This window comes from Gopherus flavomarginatus, chromosome 5, assembly GCF_025201925.1.
Source record: "Gopherus flavomarginatus isolate rGopFla2 chromosome 5, rGopFla2.mat.asm, whole genome shotgun sequence".
Lineage (NCBI taxonomy): Eukaryota > Metazoa > Chordata > Testudines > Testudinidae > Gopherus > Gopherus flavomarginatus.
In genome coordinates, this window is record NC_066621.1 from 26,614,769 (window position 1) to 26,640,207 (window position 25,439).

General features: G+C 43.9%; 1 protein-coding gene across 1 annotated transcript; it reads right to left on the reverse strand.

The window, feature by feature from the left end:
- Window positions 1-473: 473 nt before the first annotated feature.
- Window positions 474-24,252, reverse strand: TIMM17A (translocase of inner mitochondrial membrane 17A). The gene is made up of 6 exons (XM_050956481.1): window positions 24,149-24,252; window positions 14,868-14,967; window positions 11,438-11,501; window positions 7,056-7,184; window positions 5,651-5,761; window positions 474-1,771 (listed from the first exon to the last, which is right to left on the reverse strand). The coding sequence occupies exons 1-6, from the start codon at window positions 24,172-24,174 to the stop codon at window positions 1,701-1,703; spliced, it is 501 nt and encodes a 166-aa protein (XP_050812438.1). The 5' UTR covers window positions 24,175-24,252; the 3' UTR covers window positions 474-1,700.
- Between the last annotated feature and the right edge of the window lie 1,187 nt (window positions 24,253-25,439).

Here is a 25,439-nt window from a genome sequence, read left to right on the forward strand (position 1 = left end):
CATTTCAAGGCTCAGGCTCACAAACAGAAAAGATTTAAAAATATGCGTTATAGACACTATGTATTTACATTTTCTTGCTCAAATGAGCTATAAGCTACAGCCAAACCTCACTAATTCCCATTAATGACAGAAAGAGACCCAGTGTGAAAGCTACCACATTACAAACATTAGTACCTAAAGTTCCACAAACCAAGGATACTGCATCACAAAATTGAGTTGCTCATCCCCCCCAACACACAGATGTAGTGTCATTTTAATTATTTATTATGCTAATTCATATACTAGTATGGTAAACAGTTTTGTAAAAATAATGAAGTCCTTGAGGTCTCATACTGTCATCACATCTTTGAGCAGCGGAGTAAGGCAAACATTTTTATGCATTATAAAAGCATGGAAATCATTGAAGTTCTGCTTTAGTTAATACCCGGCCCATGTTCAAAAAACATGACAAATATTTTCTTTCCAACTGCACCTGAGGAAATCAGTAACTTTTTATTAATGCAAATAACACTCTCATCAATACAGAACTTTTCTTCTGAAGTATTTTGAGCATTACACACCAGTAAAACTAAGAGAAAGGTCAGGAATCAAGGCACAGTAGCCCTGTAGGAAGAAGAATTCTGGAACAGGCACCTTTTATAAGCAAGATATTTTACTTACAATTTGGCTTTAATTTGTGTGGAAAGAAATATTTTATGCAGCACAAAGGAGAGTTACAAAAATGTATTACTCTTCATTGGCTCAACACACAATATCCTCCCCAAAATTCACCTCAGGAGTGTTGATTGGAACTCATGTAGGTGAATGAATTTTCTTAAAATAAACTGAAATGCTCAGTATTGTGACCTACATGTGATACTGATTGTGAAGAGAGAGGACAAGTTCTATTGTTAATGGTTAAATAATGATTAATACCTAAGGCTAAGATCTTGTCACGGATATTTTTAGTAAAAGTCAGGAACAGGTCATGGGCAATAGTAATAATAATAATAATAAAATCACGGAAGCCCATGACCTGTCCCTGACTTTTACTAAAAACATCCATGACAAAATTGGGAGCCTTGGCATCTGCACATGGACTGGGAGCTCCAGGGTCCCCTTCCACTGGTGGCTCCAAGTGGCCGAGGTTTCCCCCAGCTGCCCACAACAGCCGGAAGCTCCAGGGGTCCCCCCTGCCACTGCAGCGGTGGGGATCCCCTGTGCTGCCCGCCGTGGCAGGAAGCTGCAGGGATCCCCCGTGCCACCTGTGGTGGCCGGGAGCAGCAGGGGGCTCCTGCATCTCCCGGCCTCCACAGGCAGCAGGGGACCCTGCAGCTTCCGGCCAGCGCTGGCTGAAGGCATGGATTCTGTGACTAAATCGCACCCTTGTTAATACCACACTTCAGAGAAGTCCCCAAGGAAATTCAATTCATTCCATATCCAAAGTAGTACAGCATTCTGTTTGATCCTCATCTTACGCATTAACGTGTTATGTCAGACATATCAACTTTACAACAATGGAATCCTATGATGAATAAATATATTTATGATCTTCTAAAAGTTCTCTTGTGCACCTTTACAATGAAAAAGTGCTAAGTGTCCTCTTGCCATAGTTTGCACAAAGAGGTCTACCATACACTTCCAATTTTCTGAATCTTGGTTTTCCAGCACTTTATAAATGACAGCTCACATGTACAATATGAAACAGTAGAACAATGTAATCATTGATATTGCCTATAATCTCCAAATGGGGAGGGCTGCAACTGGGAGGGATCATCTGAAAATTGAGGGCCTGTTAAAGGGAAGAAAATAATTAATAAAGGCAAAAGGAAGATTAGTAGGACAGTGATTTATGACAAAATATTATGATACACTTTCAAAGTATTGTCTGTTTGCATAAATCCTTTCTGGATTAGCAGGACCAAGAATAAAGAAGGCTTCCATGTACATCGTCTCTTTCACTCAATGAAATCAAAGCATTACTCACAAAAATAAAGCCTCACTCATGCAAGGTTGGTTATGTGTTTTCATCCCCATTTTACAGACAGAAGACATGCGGTACGGAGAGATGAAAGGAAAGATTTTCAGAATTACCTGCATAATTTAGGAGCCTAAATCCTAATGACTTCCAATGGGATTTAGACACTTTGCCCAGTATCAGTTAGCCAGTGTAGCTGAATGACTACTACTATGGAGCCCTGACTTCTAGGGCTTAGCTCTGACCACTACATGCACAGGTTTTTATTATTTAGACACATGCAGCGTAAGACAGGTAAACAGTTAACACTCCTTCACTAATAACTCACACGTGTTACAAGAAACTACAGAACTGGAATTAATTTGCAAACTGGACACCATTAAATTAGGCTTGAATAAAGACTGGGAGTGGATGGGTCATTACACAAAGTAAAAACTATTTCCCCATGCTTATTTTTCCCCTACTGTTACTCTCACCGTCTTGTCAACTGTTAGAAATGGGCCATCCTGATCATCACTACAAAAGGTTTTTTCTCCTGCTGATAGTAGCCCACCTTAATTGATTAGTCTAGTTATAGTTGGTATGGCAACACCCATTTTTTCATGTTCTCTGTGTATATACATCCTTCTACTGTATTTTGCACTGCATGCATCCGATCAAGTGGATTTTATCCCACAAAAGCTTATGCCCAAATAAATTTGTTAGTTTCTAAGGTGCTACAAGGACTCCTCGTTCTTTCTGTTGATACAGACTAACACGGTTACCACTCAAACATGATTTACAAAACAATTCTGGATCAAAGAAGAAAGTTTATGATAATTTGGAGACACCAATAAGAATGCTACTGAACAGACGCTGAAATACCAGGTCCACAGGAATTAGTGTCTTAAATATACCTAAAGGCCTGTGTAAGTCACGACTTCACAGACTCCATGGAAATAGTGAAATTAGCTCCTCCCCACTGAGGCTGCAGCTGCTCATTGCAGGTTAGCAGGCCTTGACCCATCCTGGAGGAGGACAGGGAGGTGGTGGGCCAGTCCTATCCCAGGGACTAAGAGGAGCAGCTTCACCACGTGGTGCAGCTGGTTCAGCCTGGCCCAGGGCAGGGATCATGGCCCAGCTTGCTTTGTGCTCAGATTCAGCCCAGGACACCACAGCAGACAGAGGGAGAGGCACTGAAAATGCAGTGATTGGGAGCTCCAGCCTGGCCCAGCCCACAGTGGTCCCCAGCAGACCCAGGGGAGACTGTGTGCAGGAGCCATCCACCAACTGAAACCAATGCCAGCGCCACTTGGAACACAAGCAGGTGTGTGAGAGGGCCGACCGCAGTCAGAAGAATTGGGGTGCAGGGATGGTTCCCAGTCTCATTCCTTGCCAGCTGGTGCTACAGTGTCTCCCCTGAGCCCGGTTGCTGTGGGGCAGGCTGAGGGTCCTAATCACCACATTTCCACTGATGCTCCCCCCAAACAGAAAGCAGCAGAATTGGCCTGGTCCAGAGCTGAGTGCAGGGCAAGCTGGATGCCAACTCCTACCCCAGACTGGTCTGGACAGCAGCATATGGTGACACTCTCTTACCCTGCCATCTTTCTCCACTCCCCAGGACAGGTCCAGGACTGGAACAGTCTGCTAACTCCCGTGAACAGCTGCAGCCTCAGCAGGGAGGTGGAAGCAAGGATGCTCACTTCTGCCTCCCTGCAACTGGAAAAGTCTTTTGGCTGCCATGCATACCCCATGAAATACAAACATTGCCCCAGCTTGTTGTTATGGGGGAGCACAGATAGTGTTGTATAGATAAATCCCTGAGAAATCACAATTTATTTATTTTTTAAATCATGGCAGCATCATGGAGCAATTTTGTTTTATTTTTAGGTTGGCCTGTTACTTAGATCGTCTACACTGCATGTGCAATAGTGTTTTTGTACCCAGGCTGTGAAAGGTACCTATGACTTTGTTACAACTCTCAGAGGTATGTTCACACATAAGCTTTTTTCACAACAACTATCACACTTTTGCCTGTTTATCTCAGTGCATTCTGGGGAAAAAAAAATCTAGGCAGCTATCCTAGCTATCCTCATTAGAAGACAGAATGCTCAGAGGACATGTACAAAGAATGGTACCAGCAATACAGAGATCAGTGCACTCTAGGATGTCCTACTGCACAGAGAACTGGGAAGGAGGAAGATGGGCAAACCTAACTAAATACTACATAGGCACAGATGGGAGGCTCTGTCTACACTGGAAAACTTTATAACCTTGTTGTAGAAACACAACCATGCATCATTGTCAGCTGCTGGCAAGGCCAGCACATGCAACTCCCAGGGATACCAGCCAGGTATTAAACATGTTTTATATCGATCCAGGCCATGTTTACAGCCAGCTATGTAAATAACTGGTTACAAACTCAGTTAACCAGAGTCTCTGACTTCATTTTCTTTTAAAGAGATAGTCTCTCACTATTATAGTTGCAAAGAAAACTTTTCTCTGTAAAGATTTCAATATTTTAAGCACCGTAATGGTCTATGAGTATTAACCCCATTCTACAGATGAGACAACTGAGGCAGACAGGTTAACTGATTTGAACCAGTAAGTCAGAGGAAGAAATGAGAACAGACTTCTAGTCCTGCTGCTATAAACACTACACTGTCCTTCCTTCCTCTGAAAATTATTCAAATACAAGAACATAGGCCAAATATATCTAGGAATGCTATATTCCTAATGATGAGGTGGTAGAGACCAGGTGTAAAGTAGGTGGCCTGGAATATCATGCAATATCGAAATATAATCAGGGAAAGTGGATCTCCACAGTCACTTAAGAGATTTGGGGTCCTCACTAACTTAAAATGGTTGTTTCTCGCTCCCTTCCAGTCGAAAAGAGCCTTTAGAACATGAACTGTGGTCTATGTTAGTCTGCAATCAAATAGGAAAAGCTTCCCAAATTAATCTTATTTATGTTTTGATGCTGCATGTTAATTATCAGTGACATTGATCCTTCATGTTCTTGGAAATGCACACAACTAAACAACACTTATACTTTGTACCAGCACAGATGTGCTATTTGGGCCTGACACAGCAAAATGGATGGGAACACCTGCCTTATCTCAGTACGTAAGTAAACTTTGTCACAAAATGTCCATGTGAATGGCTTTTGCCCTCCAGATAATAGTCTCTCTCAGAAATGGCATCACCACATCATATTACTGCCTACAACATTAATCTGCCTTTCTTTTTCATTAGGTCCCTGAATATACCTGACCAACTGCATCACAGAAGAGAGACTATTATCTGCAGGGCAAAAGCCATTCACATGTACATTTGTGACAAAGTTTACTTACGTACTGAGATCTGTTCTGCTGACCTGTCTATGTGTGAATTAATGTGGAAGATGAGAAGGGGACAAAAAGGTACAAATGTGATAAGGTTGGAGGAAGGGATGCAAACAAATTCACTCCTACAGTACCTATTATATATATTTTTAAAAATCTGCATAATTGAACTATACATTGGAAAGACAAATATAGAATGAAGACAATCAGAATCCTAAAGACATCCTAAAAAATGAATCCGGTATTTCAATACTTGAAAAAGGAATCTGGCCATTTCATTTCCCATAAACTGTTGTGCTTGAGTGTTTGTATTCTGAGAAAGCATTACAAACATTTTGAGGTACTGTAATCTGAAGTGCAGAACACATACCATTTGGAAATTGTGTGGAGGCAAATCTTGTTAATAGGATACCAGCTCCTTCAATTAAAGCTAGAAGTATTCCTCCCATAGCAGCTGAACCAACCATGGCAACTGGTCCATCTAAAAATGTCAGAATACAAAACAGATTGCTTTTCAAAACCCTGTTTTATACAGGATTGGCAATTTATACATCACTTTTAATAAATTACCACCACTCCAGTGATCTGACTGTGAAGTAGATTTGTCACCGCTGACATTACAAGAAAAGATATAATTACCACACATAATTGTCCCTAATGAAACAAGATAGTACTGGTACTCTTTAAGAGTACAGACATTTTAGTTTGCTTTTCTCTAGCACCTTCCATCCACAAACTTCAAAATACTTCACGATGCCCTAGTGAGTTAGGTGCTATTTATTATTTGCATTGCAGTAGTGCCTAAGGGCCCTAGCCTGGACTCCATTGTGCAAGGTGTTGTAGCGTTATCCTCATTCTACAAAGGGAGATATGAAAGCAAAGAAAAGGTATTTTGCCCAGGGTTTCACAGACGATCAGTGGCAAATCTTGACTCCTAGTTCTGTGCTTTAATCACTACACAATCCTTCCTCATAGTATTGGCAGTGGCCAAACAAAAAACTCAAGCACATGCTTAAGTCCATCCCTTTTCACAAAAGTATCTAGTCTCCAGATTCTGTGCTGGAGTTAATAGATGGGAGTCCAAGTTGTCATTCGTGGACATATTTAACTCAAGATTAAAGATCATATTATCCAGATTAAAGATCATTTTTACCATTAAGAAACTAGACTATTTAGAATATTTGTATTTATAAAAACAAATGTACTTACTATATGTAAAATACTACTATCCATGCTTAATTTGTCATCCACAAAATTAGATCTTCAATGTCCATTAAGACCCACAAAAAACCCTTTCAACTAACAGTGTTGTCATCATTAACACACTCAACAAAACATTGTTGAGAAGGTCTAACTGCTCTACTTCCAATTTTTACAAATAGAACAATTCAGGAGAGCATTAAGAACATGTTTAGGTCCCATGGACTACTGAGAATACTTCCTGAATTGGGCCTAAATGGAGTATTGCAACTTTAAAAGTAAACTCTAATCCACCATGTTAAAAGATCTTTAAATAACCATTTTGAATGTATTATGCCACTATTGATAAAACAGTCAAGACAATTACAACATACTATATTCTTAAAAATAGAAAACAAAAAGGGTTAATATTGCTTTTTAGGTATACGGGATTCCAAAGTTTCATAAAAGATAAATGAAGTTCTTTCTAATTACCTGATCATCACTGAAATGTCTGACAGGCACAAAAAATTGGTGTTTATAGTTTAATACAAAGGCTTTTCAATACCCATTGCCCCCAGGTCGCAGTTCCTTACTTCTTGAGGCCAATATGGCTCCAGTTAAGGCACCACTTGTGATTGAGTTCCATGGATCTTCTTTACCCCTCATTTTCACCATACTACAGTCAATCATGGAAAAGAGACCACCCCAGACTGCAAAACTACCTGTTTAGGAAAAAAAAAAATTTTAAAGCACAGTAACCAAAGCTATACTCCAGTCACATTATAAAGTTGTGTGTTGGAATATTTTAGGAAATTTACTTTTGAGCCTTAAAATATACCCAAACTCACAAAAACTAGATTAAAACATTAAATAAACGAAAATCAGGAAATATCCTTACTCATCCAATAAAGTGGGTAATAATATTTACTGTTTTGCATTAGACAACAAAATGCCTCCCAAATATCAGTGACTGTAAAGCCATTAAGCCATCCTACTACTGCTGACTTAATGATCAGAGGATCTTTAGTATTTAACTATAAATTTAACAGTTTAAAGGTTTTTTCCCCTTCTGCCAATGGAACCATCATAGAAGTGTAGGACTGGAAGGGATCTCAAGAGGTTTTCTAGTCCAATCCCCTGCACTCAAGGTAAGTATTGTCTAGACCAGTGGTCACCAACCAGTCGATCCTAGAGGATCTCCCAGTCAATCGCGACCTCCAGTGGCATAGTGTAGCTGCCTTTAAGGCAGACTCCCTGCCTACCCCAGCCACCCGCCGCTCCCAGAAGAGACCAGCGCAGCCTCGGGTGGGGGGGACAGAGGTCTCCCGCCGTGCGATGTGCCTGCCTGCAAGCACCACCCCTGCAGCTCCAATTGGTCGGGACAGCTGCAGGGGCGGTGCTTGCAGAGAGAGGCAGCGTGCAGAGGCACGTGCCCCTCCCACCCCAGGGGCCACAGGGCCATGTTGGCCCCTTCCGGAAGCGGTGTGGGGCTGTGGTAGGGACGGAGCCTGCCTTCGCCTTGCTGTGCCTGCTGCCAACTGGGAGCCACCAGAGGTAAGGGCTGCACGGTGGGAGGCTGCACCCCAAATCCCATCCCTTGCCCCCTCCCAGAAACAGTACTCCATACCCTCTTCTGCACCCCAACACTCTGCCCCAGCCCCTCCTGCACCCAAACTCCCTCCTAGAGCTTGCACTCCTCACCTCCTCCTGTACCCCAACCCCCTGCCCCCTCCCACACTGCAACCCCCTCAGCCCCAGCCCAGAGCCTACACCCCTTCCCGAACCCCAACCCCCTGAAAGTGAGTGAGGGTGGGGGAGAGCAAGCAATGGAGAGAGGGGGGATGGAGTGGGCAGGGCTTTGGGGAAGGGGCTAGGCAGATCCTGGGTTGCCTTTAGATTCAAAAAGCGATCTTGAGCGTCAAAAGGTTGGAGTCCACTGATCTAGATCATCCCTGACAAGTATTAGTCTAACCTACTCTTAAAAATCTCCAATGACAGAGATTCCACAACTTTCCTAGACAGTTTATTCCAGTGCTGACCGTTAGGAAGTTTTTCCTAATGTCCAACTTAAACCACCCTTGCTGCTTTTTGTCCTGTCCTCAGAGGTTAAAGAGAACAATTTTTCACCCTCCTCCTTGTAACAACCTTTTATGTACCTGAAAACTTATCATATCCCCCCATCACCCAGTCTTCTCTTCTCCAGACTAAACAAATCCAATTTTTTCAATCTTCTCTCATAGGTCATATTTTCTAGATCTTTAATCATTTTTGCTGCTCTTCCCTGGACTTTCTCCAGTTTGTCCACATCATTCCTGAAAAGTGGCACTCAGAACTGGACACAATACTCCAGTTGAGACCTAATCAGTGCAGAGTACAGCAGAACTACTTCTCATGTCTTGCTTACAACAGTCCTGCTAATACATAAAAATCATAAATCATAAACAAATGCTGTATGACAGTTTAGTATCTTATTTCAATACTGCTTTTGTCATCTACAAAACATGTTTAATATTAGTCTGTATGGCAGCTGCCAGCAGAATGCAACTGACAAGATTTCTAGAAAGGCAAATTAAAAAACTACCTAACAAAAATCTAGTTCAGTACATTTTCTTGCAATTCTTTTTATTTTGCAGTGCCTTCATGCTTGTAAAAGCTTAATGCCAGAAAATAAAAACAGGAGACTTCAGTCCTCTATTTTAAGAAGGGCACGATGAACAGCAACAATAGCTTCTCCAGAATGCAATACCAATTTTTGTGCTCTTCAAGAAGTCTGCTGCCATCAATGCATTTTCTTCCTTCAATTTTTCCCTCTTGCAAGATCTAGTCAATATTCCTTCCTCTTTCCTTCTTGAAGTAAAATTACCCAGAACATGCAACTTTGTTAGAATAGCAACAGCGAGACAAGGAATATAACTTCATGTATACCTTATTACCAAATCACCTTTAGGGGTGATAGGATTGTTAAAGCTTCATTTTGACTAAATCCTTGAAACAGCCACCAAGAGACCAAATATGGATAATAATGTTGTGATTTTGGACAGCTGTCCACTGAGACCTGCGACTCCTTTTACAAAAACAACATACTGTAGGTCAGATCCCTTTTTGGATCTACCCCCAACTGGCTGACTCAGACTCAGCACTGCAGTGCCTAACTTTAGGTGCCCTGACACTTAGTGGAATCCATAGCTCCAAGTTAGGTGCTCAAGCTCCCTATACAATGTATGTGGAGGGTTAGGCACCTAAAAAGTGTATTTACAAAAGCCAACAGAGTGGGGAGCTGCCTAAGTTAGCCCATAGGAAACGTAAAGCTAGAAGGGACCTTGAGAGGTCATCTAGTCCAGCCTCCCAAACTGAGACAGGATCAAGTACACTTAGATCATCCCTGACAGGGGTTTGCCTATTCTGTTCTTCAAAACTTCACTTGGAAGCCTGGTCCAGTGCTTATCTAGCCTTGTGGTTAAAATTTTTTTCCTAATATTTAGCCTAATTCTCCCTTGCAGCAGATTAAGGTCATTACTTCTTCCTACCTCCAAAGGCCATGGAGCAGTAATCACTATCTTCTTTATAACAGCCCTTAACATATGTGAAGACTTACCATGTTCCTCCTCAGTCTTCTTTTCTCAAGACTAAACATACCCAATTTTTTTAAACCTTTCCTCACAGGTCCAGTTTTCTAAATCTTTTATCACGTTTGTTGCTTTCTTCTGGACTCCCTCCAACTGATCTATATCTTTTATAAAGTGTGGCAGCCAGAACTGGCACATGGTATTCCAGCTGAGGCCTCACCAGTGCTAAATAGAGCAGGACAATTACCTCCTGTGTCTTACATACAATACTCCTGTTAACAACGCACCAGAATGATAACTTCACAATTGCATCTCATTGTTGACTCATATTCAATTTATGATAGACTATAACCCCCAGATGCTTTTCAGCAGTGTGACCACCTAGTCAGTTATTTCCCATTTTGTAGTGTGGTACTTTGTACCTGTTTTTATTGAATTTTACCTTGTTGATTTCAGATCAGTTCTCCAGTTTGTCAAGGGAATTTTGAATTCTAATCATGTTCTCCGAAGTGTTAGCAACTTCTCCCAGCTTGGTGTCATACACATATTTTATAAGCATCCTCTCCACTCCATTTCGAAGTCATTAATGAATGGCAAGGAAGGGTGTGGTATAAGCCCCGCCCTTTAAAGGGACTTAGACACCTAACTCCAAGTCAGAGGGAGAGATTCACAGCCATGAACCCTCTCCTGGAGTTAGGCATCAAAGCTAGGTCAATCCTTTCTAGCAAAAAGCAGAAGGAGAAAGAAGAGGTAGCAGCAGCTATCACTTCATTCCCTATAGTTCTGTGGTCAGTGCATACAATTCCCAAAGAGGAGCAGGGTCTTGAAGTTCAGTCTCTCACTTCCCAAGTGAGTGCCCTAATCACTGGGCTGTGGGGTATCCTGGGATAGGTTTCTCTCTCTGGTTCCTGTTAAAGCTGGTCAACTTTGTATAAAATAATTAAATATTCATTGGAATAGGGACTTCAGCCTCACTCTTTATATCCCAGAGGAGTTCCCTAATCACTGAGTTCTAATGTCACTCTCACTTTCTCTCTGGCCCTATCCACTAGGCATGCTCTAAGGTGACCTTTGAGCACTCCTACTGGATCAGGCCCCACAAGCAAGATAGGTGGCAAACATCTAGTTTGGAAATCTCACTGGGGCTTAGGTATGAAGTAGGTGTCAGGTAGGCGTGCACACTACCAGCAGAAATGTAGGCACCTGAAGGGTTAGATGGCAACTGAGTATTGAGGGTCTAAAATTTGACTTAAGTGCCTCAAATGGCAGTTAGGTGCTTTTGTGGATCGAGTCCTTAGAGGTTCTGAATCCCATCCAAATCCCCTGAGCTATTCTGTTCCCTTGAAGTTCTCTTTTAAAGTTGGAAAAAGACTTAACAAAACAGACTTAAGTGTACAGACTGCAATTACCTCCCAATTGTGGTGCTCTGGTTTTAATAGCTGTCAAACTTCCCCTCAGCCGGTGGTTTACACCCTAAAATAAACCAAAGACGACAATCAGAATGAAAAAAACCTGAACATTTAATTTTTACAGCTAATTACATTGCACGCTTTCAGACCCAGCTATAGTTATTACTAAGCATCTGGAAGTTTTCATTATAAATCTGTTTTTGTCAGGAATTTATTAAAAACAGCCATTTCATACATAAACTGATGAAGTGGAATTGTTTTTAATTCATATAGTTATCAATGCTTTCTGACATTTTCATTTTCAGTTAATATTTAGTATGTAATTATAACGCCTGTAAACTACACAAATAGTTGAATATAATTGTCTGTGATGATGTAAAGTCTAATTGCTGGACCACTTATTTTTTCCTTTACCTTTTTTTTTTTTTTTTAAACCAAGACACCAAGTAATGTTTTTACCACATTAAAAAAACAATGTTACATGATAGTATTTTACATTTATATTATAGTAGAACCTCCGAGTTACAAACACCAGAGTTACAAACTGATCATTTAACCACACCCCTCACTGGGAATTGGAAGTACACAAATCAGACAGCAGCAGAGACCCCCACGAAAAAACAAAAGGCAAATACAGCATTAAATGTAAACTACTAAAAAAAAAAAAATAAAGCAGTATTTTTCTTCTGAACAGTAAAGTTTCAAAGCTGTATTAAATTAATGTTCAGTAGTAAACTTTTGAAAGAACAACCATAATCTTTTGTTCAGAGTTGCAGCTACTTCAGAGTTACGAACAACCTCCATTCCCGAGATGTTCATAACTCTGAGGTTCTACTGTAGTTCCTTTTCTCCTGAATGATCCCAAATTGCTTCACAAAGTATACACGCAGAAAACCAATGAAATTCAGAGTGGAAGCATGTCAACAGATAATTCTTGTACAACATAATGCACACAAGTGAACAGAGAGGAAATTTCATCCACATATGCTAGGGAAACCTACTTTTATGAGAGACTGCCATGGGAATGTTAAAGGGAAACTGTTATTACACTTCTGTCTAAAAATATATCATCTATTACTGTTACAAGCAACTCCCAAGACTGCTATACTAGAAAGATATTAGTGAAAATATTTAAATTTTCAGTTTTACAGCAATTTTTCTATAGTCAGTTTTACTATTTCTCCTACAGAATTTTTGTTTCTCCCGTACAATCAGTTTTCGTCATTTGTGTCTTTCACACCGCAACAGTGAAGAGAAAAATATTTTTTAAAACATGAAAATACGGTTTTATCTTCAAATTTAATAGAACTCAAAAAAAGTGTAGCAAATCAAACTATTTTAAACTCTTAAAAAAAAAAACTTAGATTTTTTTTTTTTAAATTAAGATGGTGTCACTTTTGCATCCATACAGAACAGAGAGGAATTCAACTTTTAAGATCAATAACCTTTCCAGAATGGAGAGAGGTAAATAGAAGTGTTCCCAAGGGGTCTGTACTGGCACCATTGCTGTTGAACATATCCATAAATGATCTGGAAAATGGGGCAAACAGTGAAGTGACAAAATTTGCAGATGATACAAAATTACTCAAGATAGTTAAGTCCAAAGCAGACTGAGAAGAACTATTGAGTAACTGGGCAACAAAATGGCAGATGAAATTCAGTGTTGATAAATGCAAAGTAATGCACATTGGAAAATATAATCTCAACTATACATACAAAATGATGATTCTCAGAAAACATCCACTCAATGTGCACAAGTAGTAGCCCCACCACTGGATGAGAAGGGGTTTAAACAGAGATCTGCCACCTCTTATGTGTGTGTCCTAACCCAGTGTTCCCAAACCTTGTGTGTCTTTTTTTTTTTTTGCAAAGCACCATCACATATACGCATCCTCCACCCTGGCACCGCAACCCTAATCAGTAGCATAGCTGGGGGGGGGAGGAGGGGAGCGGCCGCTCCCCTGAGTACTCACTCGGCGCTTTCCAGCACACCCGGGTATTCGGTGGCACTCACTTGTGGCTTCACTGTGTGCATCTTGCAGCGGTGACTCCTGCGGCTGGTGCTTCTCCTGCTCCCCCAGCCCTTGCTTTGTGTCAGCCGGGTGATGCTCCTCTCTGTGCCCGCTGGGGAGTGCCTGTTAGTTTGTGGCTCCGGCTGCACTTGGCTGAGGACTAATCCAGCGCGGGTTTCCCACAGGCAGCTCCTGGTGGCGGCAGCAATTCGGCAGCAGGTGCTTCAGTCGCTTCGGCTCTTTGGCGGCAATTCAGTGGTGGGGGGTTCTTCAGTCTTCTGCGGCAAGACTTGGGTTTTGTTTTTCTTTTCTTTTTTTCCTTTGCTGCTTCACAGAGGGTGGCACCTTTTTTAATGTGTTCGCTCCCCCGGCTCTTAGAACCTGGCTATGCCACTGATCCTAATCCTGGCCAAGTGTGGAGAGGAGGCTTTGGGCCAGGGGAGCAAGCCTGCCCTGCACTCACCTCACAGCGACAGCTCCTGTTTTACTGAGCTCAGTCCAGCTCCCTGCTCTCGGCATTGCGACCTGGTGCAGGGGACAGAGTGCGACTTAGTTTGGCAGATGAAAGATGTGGTCCAGCTGCCCCTCCAAGTGGCACTGCGACCCCAGGCACCAGGTCACAATGCCTGGGAAGGGACAGGAGCCACTGCTGCAAGGTGAGTGCGGGGTGGGCTTATTCTTCTCATACACTTCTCCTGGCCTGCGTGTGTGTATGTCTGCCTAGGCCAAGGCCCAGTGACAAACTTAATCCGGCCCTGGACAGGGCAACCCATCTAGAACCTTCCCATGATGCACTGGTGGATCAGGACCCACTGTTTGGGAAACACTGACCTAGCGGACGGGCTTTTGTGAATCTCGTTCTTAGGTGCTTATCTCTCTCCACTCATTGTATAGAAAGCACATGCACCCAACCCAGGCTTTGTGAATCCCAGTGATTTTCTAGGCCCCTCCTGTAGGAAGATGTCTCAAAGAGGTTTCCCTGGGGCTGCCACCAGCGGTATAAGCTACAGAGAACATGCAGCAGGCATTGAGCTGGTGTAGAGGCACAAGACTTCTAAACAGATAGACTTGGAATCCATGTGGCTCGTGGGTGATTTACCTGGCCTGCAACTTGTTCTGCCCTGCTTCTCAATACGATGACTGGGGACAAGTACTTCATAGAATATCAGGATTGGGAGAGACCTCAGGAGGTCATCTAGTCCAATCCCCTGCTCAAAGCAGGACCATTCCCACAACTGAATCCCCAAATCCCTAAATGGTCCCCTCAAGGATTGAACTTCCAAACCCTGGCTTTAGCAAGCCAATGCTCAAACCACTGAGCTATTTCCTCCTCTTAGGTCACTCTCACACGTTTACTGTTGGAAGGAAAGGGAAGCAAAGCTACTGCTAGTTTATCTACAAGAAATTATTTTACTCACCACTGGGGAATTTCTGAACCCTTTGATAGCCTGGAAGATTCCACCACCTATGGCTCCCATTGTGAAGGCACCACCACAGTCATCCACTATCCGCCAGGGGCTAAAGAGGGGAAAAAAAAAAATTAAAGTGCTGAAATCCATGCTAAAGAACATGAAAACTACCATCATTTCTCAATTATACATTAGCTTAGTGTACCCATGCTCTCCCAAAATACTTACAAAACTCTAAGATTTTCTGGCAATTCATGTACAAAGTTAATGACATGTTATTCGAAAATGAGAGTGAAATAAGACTGCCAACTGCAATATCTGTCACATCTAGTTTACTGACTTCCCAGCAAGACCAACACCATATTTACATACAACAGAACCCCATTTAACCAATCTAATTGGGACTGGGGCCAAACTGGATAATGAAAAATTCAGATAATCAGAATAAAGAAAGCTCTTTGACCAATCTGTTATTTAAAGATGCAGAGTTACTTTTAAACTAGCTGACCCCTCCTGGAAAAGCATTAAAACTTACCCCTCCTTCTTATCTACTTAACTGAAAATACAACCCCTAGTTCTTGTGCAGCAAGAGAGTCGGGCCACCCACCCTGCCCAGGGCTGACAGTCTGATCCACACTGCCTGGTTTGGTTAATACGGAGAGCCAGAAAATGGAGGCTTGGATAAATGGGGTTCTACTGTACTTAGTGGCACAGAAATCATACCAAAACAAACCAATGATTTATCTATAGCTTGACAACCTGCCTCGCTATGGTGGTGAACATCTTCTGATTCAAAAGGAAGATTTAACCTCTCTCTCCAATCATGCACCTAGCCAAATTTCCCCTCCTCTTTGCTCCCTTATAATGGAACTCTCCCACCCTCCCCTGGTGAAACTGATTTAAATTCTTCTCTTATGCACCATGTTTCCTTGAAGCACACAACAACAGACATTTAGGAATTACCAGACTGGATCAGGCTCAAGATTTATCTAGTCCAGTATTCTGTCTCTAGCAGTAGCCAGCACCAGAAACTTCAGAGGAAGGTGCAAGAACCCTGCATCAGGAAAATGTGAGAATCTGCTCCCATATTATGTCTCGTCCTGATCTCTAACAATTAGAGAATGGCTTCAGTCCTACAACATGAAATTTACTAACCCTTCAAAGCTATTAATTACAACAATTCTACATAGTCTCATAATCCATATACACATCCAATCCCTCTCTTTGAATACTTCTGATTTTTTAGATTCAATGACCTCCTATAGCAGTTAGATCCAGTTTCAATTTGCCACCTTTCAGTTTCATTTAATGTCATTTTGTTCTTCTGTTATGAGCCAGAGAAAACAGAAGCTCCCAAATCTGTCTGTAGACCATTTTATATATTTCTCTCATGTCCTTTCTAAAATTAAAAAAAACCAAGAACAATCTTTTCAATCTCACTTAAGAGTTTTTCAAGGCTCCTTCTCTGAACCTCCTCTACACCTCTACAATATCCTTTAAGAGACAGAGTGACTGATACCACACAGGTTTCAGAGGGCTGGTCCACACCAGGGGGGGGAAATGGATCTTAGATACGCAACTTCAGCTGCGTGAATAACGTAGCTGAAGTCGAATATCTAAGATCGGATTACTCACCCGTCCACACCGCGCGGGATCGATGTTCGCGGCTCTCCGTGTCGATTCCGGAACTCCGTTGGGGTTGATGGAGTTCCGGAATTGATATAAGCACGCTCGGGGATCGATATATCGCGTCTAGATTAGACGCGATATATCGATCCCCGAACAATCGATTTTAACCCGCCGATACGGCGGGTAGTCTGGACGTGGCCAGAGTGGGAGCCGTGTTAGTCAGTATCAGCAAAAACAAGGAGTCCTTGTGGCATCTTATAGATTAACAAATGTATTTGGGCATAAGCTTTCATGGGCTAAAACCCACTTCATCAGATGCATGCAGTGAAAAATACAGTAGGCAGGTATAAATACACAGCACATGGAAAAGATGGGAGTTGCCTTACCAAGTGTGTGTGGGGGGCAGGGTCAGTGCTAACGAGCCAATTTAATTAAGGAGGGTCCCTGTGTATTTATACCTGCCTACTGTATTTTCCACTCCATGCATCTGATGAAGTGGGCTTTAGCCCACAAAAATGTATGCCCAAATAAATTTGTTGGTCTCTAGGATGTCACAAGGACTCCTTGTTGTTTTTGCTGAAACCACATAGTATATTCTAAATGAAGGCAAGCTGTTGATTTTTACAGTGGCATTATATTCTCCATGTCATTCTCCATTCCATTCCTCTTTCATCTTAACATTTTGTTTGTTTTTTTACCTTGCAGCTGCATATTCAGAAGGCAAGAGCACTGAGTTGTTCATAGAATTGCCCCAGTCTCTTTTCTGAATGGATAAGTTAATTTAGAACCCTGTGGCTAAAAGACCAGTTCAAATTTTCTCTTCAATCTGCCATCCCGTTGCCCATTCAGCAAGCTTGATTAGATCATAGAATCAGAAGGTTAGAAAGGACCACAAAGGTAATCTAACCTCCTGCCAAGATGCAGGATTTGCTCTGTTTAAACCATCCAAGACAGTTGGCTCTCTAGCCTCCTTTTGAAAACCTCCTGTGAAGAAGCTTCCACAAGCTCCCTAGTTAGTCTGTTCCATTGCCCTACCGTTCTTACAGTTAGGAAGTTTTTTTCCTGAGATTTAATCTAATCTTCTGTGCTATAGTTTGACCCTGTCGCCTCTTGTCCTGCCCTGTGGCAAGAGAGAACAACTTTTCTCCATCTCTTTTATGGCAACCTTTCAACTATTTGAAGACCACTATCCTATCCCCCTTTAATCTTTTTTCCAGATGAAATATACCCAGTTCCTTCAACCTTTGCACATATGGCTTGCATTCGATCACTTTGATAATCTTTGTCGCTTGCCTCTGGATCCTTTCATAAGGATATAAGAATGGCCATACAAAGGTCCATCCAGCCCAGCATCCTGTCCTCCAACAGTGCCAACGCCAGGCGCCCCAGAGGGAACGAACAGGCAACCATCAAGTGATCTGTCCCCTGCTGCCCATTCTCAACTTCTGGCAACAGAGGGTATATCTACACTACGGGATTATTCTGATTTTACATAAACCGGTTTTGTAAAACAGATTGTATAAAATCGAGTGCACGCGGCCACACTAAGCTCATTAATTCGGCGGTGTGTGTCCATGTACCGAGACTAGCATTGATCTCCCGAGCATTGCACTGTGGGTAGCTATCCTGTAGCTATCCCATAGTTCCCACAGTCTCCCCCGCCCACTGGAATTCTGGGTTGAGATCCCAATGCATGATGGTGCAAAAACAGTGTCGCAGGTGATTCTGGGTAAATGTCGTCACTCATTCCTTCCTCCGTGAAAGAAACGGCAGACAATCATTTCGCGCCCTTTTTCCCTGGATTGCCCTGGCAGATGCCATAGCATGGCAACCATGGAGCCCGTTTTGCCTTTTGTCACTGTCACCGTATGTGTACTGGATGCCGCTGACAGAGGCGGTACTGCAGTGCTACACAGCAGCACTCATTTGCCATTGCAAGGCAGCAGAGATGGTTACCAGTTGTTCTGTACCATCTGCTATGCCATTGTAAACTGGCGATGAGACGGTTATCAGTTGTTCTGTACCGTCTGCTGCTGTCACGGGTGCTCCTGACTGGCCCCAGCTGACGTCGGCCAGGGACGCAAAGACAAAAATGGGAATGACTCCCCGAGTCAATCCCTCCTTTATGGTTTATCTAAAATAGAATCAGTCCTGCCTAGAATATGGGGCAAGTGTACTAGAGAACCAGTGTATCAGAGAACCAGAGAGCACAGCCACTCCGTGTCAGATCCTGCAGAAATGAGCTGCAAGCCATTCACGGGGGGTGCCCCTGCAACAACCCCACTCGTTGATTCCCTTCTCCCCTAACCTTTCTGGGCTACCGTGGCAGTGTCCTCCATTTGTGTGATGAAGTAATAAAGAATGCAGGAATAAGAAACACTGACTTTTTAGTGAGATAAAATGAGGGGGAGGCAGCCTCCAGCTGCTATGATAGTCCAGGCAGGACATTAAATGGTGAGGGGGAGAGGAGCCCAACATCCCGCTGCTATGATAGTCCAGGCAGTACAGAATCTTTTTTTTAGACATGAAAGGGGGAGAGGGGGGGGGGGGCTGATGGAACTCAGCCCCCAGTTGCTATGATGAGGACAGTTACCAGCCGTTCTGTACATCTACCGGGAATAATTCCTATTTTTACCCAGGCGCCCCCGGCCAACCTCACCTGAGGCCAGCCAGGAGCACTCACGGGCTGATGATGTAGACAATGGATAGCAGTCATATTGTACCATCTGCCACCGGGGAGGGGAGGGGAGAGGACGCTGCTATTCATTGCCGCAGCACCGCGTCTACCAGCAGCATGCAGCAGACATAGGGTGACATATAAAAAAAAGTCATGAAACGATTTTTTTCCCTTTTCTTTCACGGGGGGGGGAGGAGGGGAGAGGTGGGGTAAATTGACGACACATACCCTGAAACACCCAATGTGCTTGACCCTACAGGCATTGGGAGCTCAGCCAAGAATGCAAATGCTTTTCGGAGACTGCGGGGACTGTGGGATAGCTGGAGTCCTCAGAACCGCCTCCCTTCCTCCCTCCCTCCATGATCGTCCATTTGATTCTTTAGCTTTCCGTTATGCTTGTCACACAGCACTGTGCTGTGGCCTCTGTCTATCATAGCCTGGAGATTTTTTCAAATGCTTTGGCATTTCGTCTTCTGTAACTGAGCTCTGAGAGAACAGATTTGTCTCCCCATACAGCGATCAGATCCAGTATCTCCCATATGGTCCATGCTGGAGCTCTTTTTGGATTTGGGATTGCATGGCCACCCGTGCTGATCAGAGCTCCACACTGGGCAAACAGGAAATGAAATTTAAAAGTTCGCGGGGCTTTTCCTGTCTACCTGGCCGGTGCATCCAAGTTCGGATTGCTGTCCAGAGCAGTTACAATGGTGCACTGTGGGATAACCCCCGGAGGCCAATACTGTCGATTTGCGGCCACGCTAACCATAATCCGATATGGTAATACCCATTTCAGAGCTACTCCTCTCATCGGGGAGAAGTTCAAAAACCGGTTTAAAGAGCCCTTTATATTGATATAAAGGGCCTCGTTGTGTGGACGGGTGCAGCGTTAAATCAGTTTAACGCTGGTAAAATCGGTTTAAATGCGTAGTGTAGACCAGGCCAGAGGCTAAGGACACCATCCCTGCCCATCTTGGCTAATAGCCATTGATGGACCTATCCTCCATGAATTTATCTAGTTCTTTTAAAAACCCTGTTATAGTCTTGGCCTTCACAACATTCTCTGGCAAGGAGTTCCACAGGTTGAGTGTGTGTTGTGTGAAGAAATACTTCCTTCTGTGTGTTTTAAATCTGCTGCCTATTAATTTCATCAGGTCACCCCTAGTTCTTGTGTTATGCGAAGGGGTAAATAACACTTCCTTATTTACTTTCTCCACACCAGTCATGATTTTATAGACCTCTATCATATTCCCCCCATCCCTTAGCTGTCTCTTTTCCAAGCTGAACAGTCCCAGTCTTTTTAATCTCTCCTTCATACCCCTAATCATTTTTGTTGCCCTTTTCTGAATCTTTTCCAATTCCAGTATCTCTTTTTTTAAGATTGGGCAACCACATCTTCATGCAGTATTCAAGACGTGGGCGTACCATGGATTTATATAGAGGCAATATGATATTCAGTCTTATTATCTAGCCCTTTCTTAATTATTCCCAACATTGTTTGCTTTTTTGACTGCTGCTGCACATTGAATGGATGTTTTCAGAGAACTATCCACAATGATTCCAAGATCTCTTTGAGTGGCAACAGGTAATTTAGACCCCATCATTTTGCATGTATAGTTGGGACTATGTTTTCCAATGTGCATTTCTTTGCATTTATCAATATTGAATTTCATCTGCCATTTTGTTGCCCAGCCACCCAGTTTTGTGAGAACCCTTTGCAGCTCTTCGCAGTCTTAAATATCTTGAGTAATTTGATGTTAAATTTAATTATATTATGGTCACTATTACCAATCAGTCCAGCTGAATTCACCTCTTGGACCAGATTCTATGCCCCACTTAGGACTAAATCAAGAATTACCTCTCTTCTTGTGGGTTCCAAGACCAGATGGTCCAAGCAGTAGTTATTTAAGGTGTCAAGAAACTTTCTCTCTGCATCCTGTTCTGAGGTGACACGTATCCAGTCAATTTGGGGATAGCTGAAATCCCCAATTATTATAGCCTCTCTAATCTCCTTGAGCATTTCGCAGTCACTATCACCATCCTGATCAGGCGGTCAGTAGTATATCACTACTGCTATATTCTTATTATTCAAGCATGGAATTGCTATCCATAGAGATTCTATGGTACAATTTGATTCATTTAAAATTTTTACTTCATTTGATTCCCCGCTTTCTTTCACATATAGTGTTACTTCCCCACCAGCATAACCTGTTCTGCCCTTCCAATATATTTTGTTCCCTGGTATTACTGTGTCCCATTGATTATCCTCATTCCAGCAAGTTTGTGATGCCTATTATATCAATATCCTCACTTAATAAGATGGGTGAACTAGAGTGCTCATATTATTTAGAATTCTAGCATTTGTATACAAGCACTTAAAAAAATTGTCACTTTTCAGCTGTCTGCCATTACATCATGTAATTGAATAGGACTCTTTCATTTAACTGTTTCTCATCAGATCCTACCTGCATTTTATCACATTCCATCCTCTCATTACTAGGACATAGAAAATCTCCATTAATAGCTTCTCCCCAAAGGGATGTCTTTGCCCGAACCACGTGCTCCTCTGCACCCGTCAGCTTTCCCCCAGCCCTTAATTTAAAAACTGCTCTATGACCTTTATAATTTTAAGAGCAAGCAATCTGGTTCCGTTTTGGTTTAAGGGGAGCTCATCCTTCCTGTATAGGCTCCCCCTTTCCAAAAAGATGCCCCAGTTCCTAATAAATCTGAACTCCTCCTCCCTACACCATCATTTCATCCACGCATTGAGACCCTGCAGTTCTGCTGTCTACCTGGCCCTCCGCATGAAACTAGAAGCATTTCAGAGAATGCTGCCATGGAGGTTCTGGACTTCAATCTCCAGGACTTCTCCCCTATCCTTCCCTGTGTCATTGGTACCTACATGTATGACCACTGGCTCCTCCCCAGCACTATACATAAGTCTGTCTAGAGGTCTCAAGAGGTCCACAATCTTCACACCAAGCAGGCGGTTCTCCCTGCTATGTTTCTAACGATCAACTCCCCCTATTACCCATCTCTTCCTAATAACTGGAGTTCCCTAGCCCAGAGAGGTAACCTCAATGCAAGAAGATATTATGACATCATCTGGAAGGAGGGTCCCAACTACAAGATCATTTCCCTCTGCTCCATTTGGATGTTCTCCTTCCCTGAGACTGTCGTCATCCTCCTCAACAGCACAGAGGCTGTCAGACCACGGGTGGGACTGTTCCACAATGTTCTGGAATGTCTCATCTATGTACCTGTGTCTCCCTTAGCTCCTGCAGCTCAGCCACTCTGGTCTCAAAAGCCCGTACAGTCTGAGGGCCAAGAATTCCTTGCACTGAATGCACATATCCAGGTTTTCTACATTCCTTCTATTCATTGGTGAGCAAAATTGGACACAGTACTCCGCCTCTGAGTCCTAACCAGCACCAAGTAGAGCAGTACTATCATATCCTGTGATTTGCATGCTATGCCTCTGTTAAAGCAATCTAAAATTGCATTTGCTTTTTTTGCAACAGCATCCTATTGCTGACTCACATTGTAGTGATCAGTGCTGCTGCCAAGACAGTTTTCCAGTATTTGTGCAGTTGGTTTTTCTTCTTTAAGTGTAGCACCTACATTTGTTTTTGTTGAATTTCATTTGGTTGTCTATAGCAGTGGTTCTCAACCAGGGGTACGTGTACTCCTGGGGGTACTCAGAGGTCTTGCAGAGTGTTCTCAACTCATCTACATCACTGCTTCCTCAATGTAGGGCTGCAGCCCCCAGGGGAGTCACAGGACAGGTTGCAAGTGCAGGGCCGGCAGTAGGGGGCAGCAAGCAGGGCAATTGCTCAGGGCCCCATGCTACAGTGGGCCACACCTGCTTCAGCCCCATGTGGTGGGACTCAGACTTCAAACAAGGCTTACAAGTGAAAAAACAAGCTGAAGCATCACACTGAAATGTAAGTACAATATTTATATTCCAATTGATTTATTTTCTAATTATGTGGTAAAAATGAGAAAGTAAGCAATTTTTCAGTAATAGTGCCCATGCATCACTGTGACATTTCTGTATTTTTATATTTGATTTTGCAAGTATTTTTTAAGTGAGATGAAACTTGTCAGTATGCAAGACAAATCACTCCTGAAAGGAGTACAGTAGTCTGGAAAGGTTGAGAACCACCGGTCTATAGCCCAGTTCTCCCATTTATCAATCCCTCTGAATTTTAGCTCTATCCTCCAAAGTATTAGCAAAGTCCCACCTTTGCGTCATCCGCAAACCTGAACAGTATGCTCTGGATTCCTACCACCAAGTCATTATAAAAATGTTACCACCACCAGACCCAGAACAGAACCCAGCTGAACTTCACTTGAGACCCCCCCCCCCCCCATCCGACATCATTCTATTAACAACACTTTGCTGGCAATTGCTTAACCAATTATGTATCCGCTTAACAGTGGTTCCAGCGAAGCACCATTTCTCCAGCTTGCTTCTCAGAAGGTCGCCTGGCTCACTCCGAAGACCCGCAGCTGCCTCCGGCCCCGACTCACCGAAATCACGCTGTGAAGCTGGTCAATTCTGAGGCTGCCCCGTTATTTTTATAAGGGCATCACAGCTGTAACTCCCCCCGTTATTCTCCAGCCTGCCCTCCCGGCCTGTGGGCACAGCTGGCTGCCACCGGCCCCGCTCGCCGAGCGGTGACCCCGGTCCCGCCTCTGCGGGGCGCTCCAGGGGCTCCCCCCGTCGGCGCCAGGCAGGGCTCCCTCGCCAAGAGCCCGCGCGGCTACGACGGCCTCGTGCTCTGGGGCGGCACACGCCATCCCTCGGCGCGGGGCTGCTCGGCAGGCCCAGTCCCGGACGGCGCGCGCCCCCGGCTGGGGGAGGGGCCCACGGGCCCGTCATGGCGCTGCCCAGCGCCCCGCGAACCGGCACAACCCCCAGATCAGAGGCGCGGGGCAGCGGCCGCCCGCGCGCCAGGCAGGGAGCCCGCCAACGGCCGCTCACCAAGGCTCGCGCGCGTACTCCTCCATCTTGGGTCAGCTGCAGAGCCCGAGCCGGCAATGAATGAGTCACGTGACTGACCTAGAACACGTCCGCGTTCGCTCGCGACCCTGAGGCAATGCGGTTGGCTCCAGCCGTGGCGTGCTGGCCAATGGGAGTCATGGAGGGCCGGCCGGGCGCGCTGTCATTCGGAGTGGGCGGTCTTCGTCCTTTGACCCCAAACCACCTGATCCCTGCTGAGGCTGCTGGAGCCTGTAGGGGGCAGCCAGGGTGATCGGCCCAGGAGGGATGTTGCCTGTGCCCCACCCCCCCCCGGGTAACCCCAGGGTGGTGTGTTGTCTGTAGTGCCCCTCCCCCCCTCACACTGGGAGCCCAGGGTGGTGGATTACCTGTGGTGCCCCCCCACCGATTCACAGAGCAGGAGCTGGCTGTGATTCCTCCCCTAGAGGGAGAAACATAGGAAGCTAATGGACTTTTGTGAAAAACATAGGAGATGACTGAGTTTGGCAAGAGTTATGTGGATTGCAGAGGAGCCAAAACTGGGACTCGGGTACTTTTGTGGCGCCCAACCCTTATCCTGGCAGCTTCCCCTAACTAAGCAGCCAAGGACTACTCAGACATTCCTCCTATTGTAATTGGGGCAACAGAGAGTGATTCTGGCCTAGCACTGAAGCAGCACTAATCAATGCTTTGAGTGCCTGAGGATCAGCTAACTGAGCTAAAAGTTTTCAACCTTTTTTCATTTATGCACCCCTAAAAAATTTCATATGGAGGTGCAGACCCCTTTGGAGGTGCAGACCCCTTTGGAAATCTTAGACCTAGTTTGTGGATCCCCAGGGAGCCACAGACTAAAGGGTGAAAACACTGTTCTGTGGTAATGACAATCTTTTGCAGACCCCTTAGACATAGTCTGCAGACCTCCAGGGGTCTGCAGAACACAAGTTGAAAACCACTGAGGTAATAGATCCCCCTGAGGACTGAGTTTTCAGTGCAAGCAAAGCAATCAACTGCTCAAGGAAATCACTGAGACAATGGGGAAAAAACCTTTTTCTTCTTCATTTTGCTGTTTACAGAGGTGTTAAAAGGCGGTCTTGTAAACGTAAAGATTTTTTCACTGAATGCAGCAAGTTCATATTTGTCTTCAGTGAGAAGAGGATAGTAGCTTTATTTCAAATGTATTGTTGTGCTGCAATAATGAAGGCTGCCAGAAAGTGGTGCTGTGGATTACATTTAGGTAGGACCCTGAGGGGGAAAAGAAGGGTAAGACACAGGGTACGTCTACACTACAGGATAA

Excerpts from the sequence above, each read along its gene's own strand:
- TIMM17A (XM_050956481.1), bottom strand. The coding sequence starts at position 24,174 with ATGGAGGAGTACGCGCGCGAGCCTTG. Across the intron at positions 11,502-14,867 it reads GGTTCAGAAATTCCCCAGTG|GGTGTAAACCACCGGCTGAG; the intron begins GTGAGTAAAATA and ends GGTTTATTTTAG. Across the intron at positions 7,185-11,437 it reads CAGAGCACCACAATTGGGAG|GTAGTTTTGCAGTCTGGGGT; the intron begins GTAATTGCAGTC and ends TTTCCTAAACAG.